Source organism: Lutra lutra, chromosome 15 (genome assembly GCF_902655055.1).
Source record: "Lutra lutra chromosome 15, mLutLut1.2, whole genome shotgun sequence".
NCBI classification, from domain to species: Eukaryota; Metazoa; Chordata; class Mammalia; order Carnivora; family Mustelidae; genus Lutra; species Lutra lutra.
In genome coordinates this window covers 43,862,462-43,865,615 of record NC_062292.1, presented here as the reverse complement: position 1 = coordinate 43,865,615, position 3,154 = coordinate 43,862,462, and the positions used below count along the sequence as shown (strand labels likewise).

General features: G+C 37.5%; 1 protein-coding gene across 1 annotated transcript; it reads right to left on the bottom strand.

Annotated features, from left to right (window-relative positions):
• Window positions 1-939: 939 nt before the first annotated feature.
• LOC125085940 (uncharacterized protein C12orf31 homolog) lies at window positions 940-1,550 on the bottom strand. The gene has a single exon (XM_047704900.1). It carries the CDS (start codon window positions 1,501-1,503, stop codon window positions 1,120-1,122), a length of 384 nt encoding a protein of 127 aa, XP_047560856.1. The 5' UTR covers window positions 1,504-1,550; the 3' UTR covers window positions 940-1,119.
• Window positions 1,551-3,154: the final 1,604 nt, after the last annotated feature.

Genomic DNA, 3,154 nt, shown 5'->3' with positions numbered 1-3,154 from the left:
GCTGAGCCACCCAGGTGCCCCTACGTATCACACATTTTAATGTTGGCTTTTACTCTACTAGCAACAAGGGAGAAGGTCAGAATGAACCAGATTTTAATACTAGTATTAATAATAATACCATTGATTTTTAACAACTAAAAATTGTTTTTGCATGTGCAACTACTCAATTATTTATTAATGTTCTTAAATTTTTTTTTAAAGATTTCATTTTTAAGGAATCTCTATACCCAATGTAGGGCTCGAACTGATGACCCTGAGATTAAGAGTCACGTGCTCCACTGGCTGAGCCAGCCAAGCACCCCTATTGTTTTTTAATATTTAAAATTGAGATATTAAATAAATAAATGAATAAACAATAGTAAGTAAAATTGAGATATAATTGACATATAATATTATATTAGTTTTAGGTGTATAACATAATTATTACAAATAACCAACATATTATATATAATAATCATATATATTGCAAAATGATCACCAGAATAATCTTTGTTAACATTCATCAGCACACATAATTACAAAATAATTTTCCTGTGATGAGAACTTTTATGCTCTCCTCCTTTAACAACTTGCAAGTATTTAAGAAGGTATTATTATTTTTTTAAATGGATTTAGAACCTTTTTATTTTATACCAAGATTATTTCAACCAAGTAGAAGCTACATACATGTATGAACAGAATGCAGAAGAATAAATTTGACAACATTATGCATTTAGTTCAGTTTCCTGTAAGAAACTTGTAGTTAAATTAACTTTAAAATCCCAAATGAGGGGCGCCTGGGTGGCTCAGTGGGTCAAGCCTCTGCCTTCTGCCCAGGTCATGATCTCAGGGTCCTAGGTTAAGAAGGTATTATTAACTACACTCTCCATGCTGCACATGACATTGCTGGGACTTATTTTGTAACTGGAAGCTTGTACCTTTTTTTTTTTTTTTTTTTATCAATGAGAATATTTTATTCAAGATCCCAAAACAAAGTTGAGGAGTTAAGGTGGGTTTGAATTGAAGAACAGGGTCAAGTTAAATCTGGAAACAAAGTTTTCGCTTGGTGGAAATTGAAACCCATGTATACATTCTAATCAAAGACCTGTCCCATGTAGGGGTTTTCAAGTTTTTAAGAGTCTACCAGGCCAAACCCTTGGCCGCCTTTGCTGCTTTTGCTTTGCTTTTCCCCTTCCCTTTTTCTCGCTTTGCCTTCAGCCTTTTCCTTTGTCTCTGGTTCATCCATATGGGGTACTGTCCATGCTGGTCTAGAAGACTCTTTTTGTTTCTCTTAATTTCAGTCTCCATTTTCATGTCATCTTTTTCATCTTGTACCACACACTGAGTTTTCTCTTGACAATGTTTGGGTACCACCACAGTTGCTATCTCTTGAACATCTTTCATTAAAACATCACTATCTATTTTAAGAATACTTTTCAGTCGGCTGAGTTCCTTTGGGGCATTCTTTTTTCTCTTTTCTGCACGCATCTTCCTCTTCCACTTACTCCGTAAGCTTTTAGCCATACTTTACCTGGAAAGCGGGAAACTCACCGACTACACTCAGAAGCACGCTAGCTTGTACCTTTTGATCCCTGTTCCCATCTCTCCCACGCTCCCATGCCCTGCCTCTGGCAACCCCCAATTTGTTTTCTCTATCTGCAGGCTGGGTGTTTTTTGTTTACTGTCTTTTGTGTTTTTAGATTCCACATGTGAGATTGTATCGTATTTATCTAAGTTATATCTAAGTTATCTATGTTAACTATGCTAAGTTCACTTAGCATAACACCCTCAAGGTCTATCCATGTTGTTGCAACTGGTGGGATTTCCTTCCTTTTTAGGGCTGAATAATATTCTATTATACACACACACTGCATTTTCCTTATCCATTCATCCACTGACGGACACTTAGGTTGTTTCCATGCCTTGGCTATTATACGTAATGCTGCAGTGAACATGGGGGTACAGATACCTTTTCAAGTTAATTTTTCATTTCCTTCAGGTAAATCCCCAGAAGTGGAATTATTGAATCATATGGTAATTCTATTTTTAATTTTTTGAGGAACCTCCATACTGTTTTCCCAGAGTGGCTGCACCAGTTTGCATTCCCACCAACAGTGCGTGAGGGTTCCTCTTTCTCCGCATCCTCGCCAACACTTGTTATTTCTTATCTTTTCGGTAAAAGCCATTCTAATGTGTGAGGGAATTTCTCACTATGGTTTTAATCTGCATCTCCCTGATGATGAATGACGCTGAGCACCATTTCATGTACCTGTTGGTCATCTGTAGATCTTCTGGAAAACTGTCTGAAGTACCTCTGCCTATCCTTAAATCAAGTCGTTGGGGTTTTTTGCTATTGAGTTATATGAGTTCTTTATGTTTTTTGGACATTCATCTTTTACTGGATATGTGATTTGCAAATATTTTCTGGAAGTTACCTTTTCATCTGGTTGATGATTTCCTTCGATGTACAGAAGCTTTTCAGTTTGATGTAGAAATCCGTACTTTAAAAAAGTTCCATAAGGGGCACCCGGGTGGCTCAGTGGGTTAAGCCTCTGCCTTTGACTCAGGTCATGGTCCCAGGGTCCTGGGGTTGAGCCCCAAGTTGGGCTCTCTGCTCAGCGGGGAGCCTGCTTCCCCCTCTCTCTCTGCCTGCCTCTCTGCCTACTTGTGATCTCTCTCTCTGTCAAATAAATAAATAAAATCTTTAAAAAAAATTTTTTTAAAAGATGTATATGGTAAGGCGTAGAACAACCATTAAAATAATAGCTTAAGAAGGTGAAAAAAATCATTAAAAATTAAAATATTACATTGGAAAGACTCACTTAATGCAAAAGAAAGCAGAAAAGGAGGAACAGAGGAATAAAAAAGGCAGGAGACCTACAGAAAGCGAAAGGTTAAACTGCAAATGTGAATCCAACAATATCAATGAAACATTAAACATGAGTAGATCAGACAATCCCAATAAAGATAAGAGATTGTCAGAATGGATCGAAAACACAATCCACCTACAGGAGACCCAGTTGACAGTGAAAGATACAGTCTGAAGGTGGAGGGATGGAAACAGAGACATCATACAGATAGCAACACGACGGAGCTAGAATGGCCAGAGTGGTAGCAGACAAAGTAGACCTTAAAATAAAAAAGGTCGGGGCACCTGGGTGGGTCAGTCAGTTAA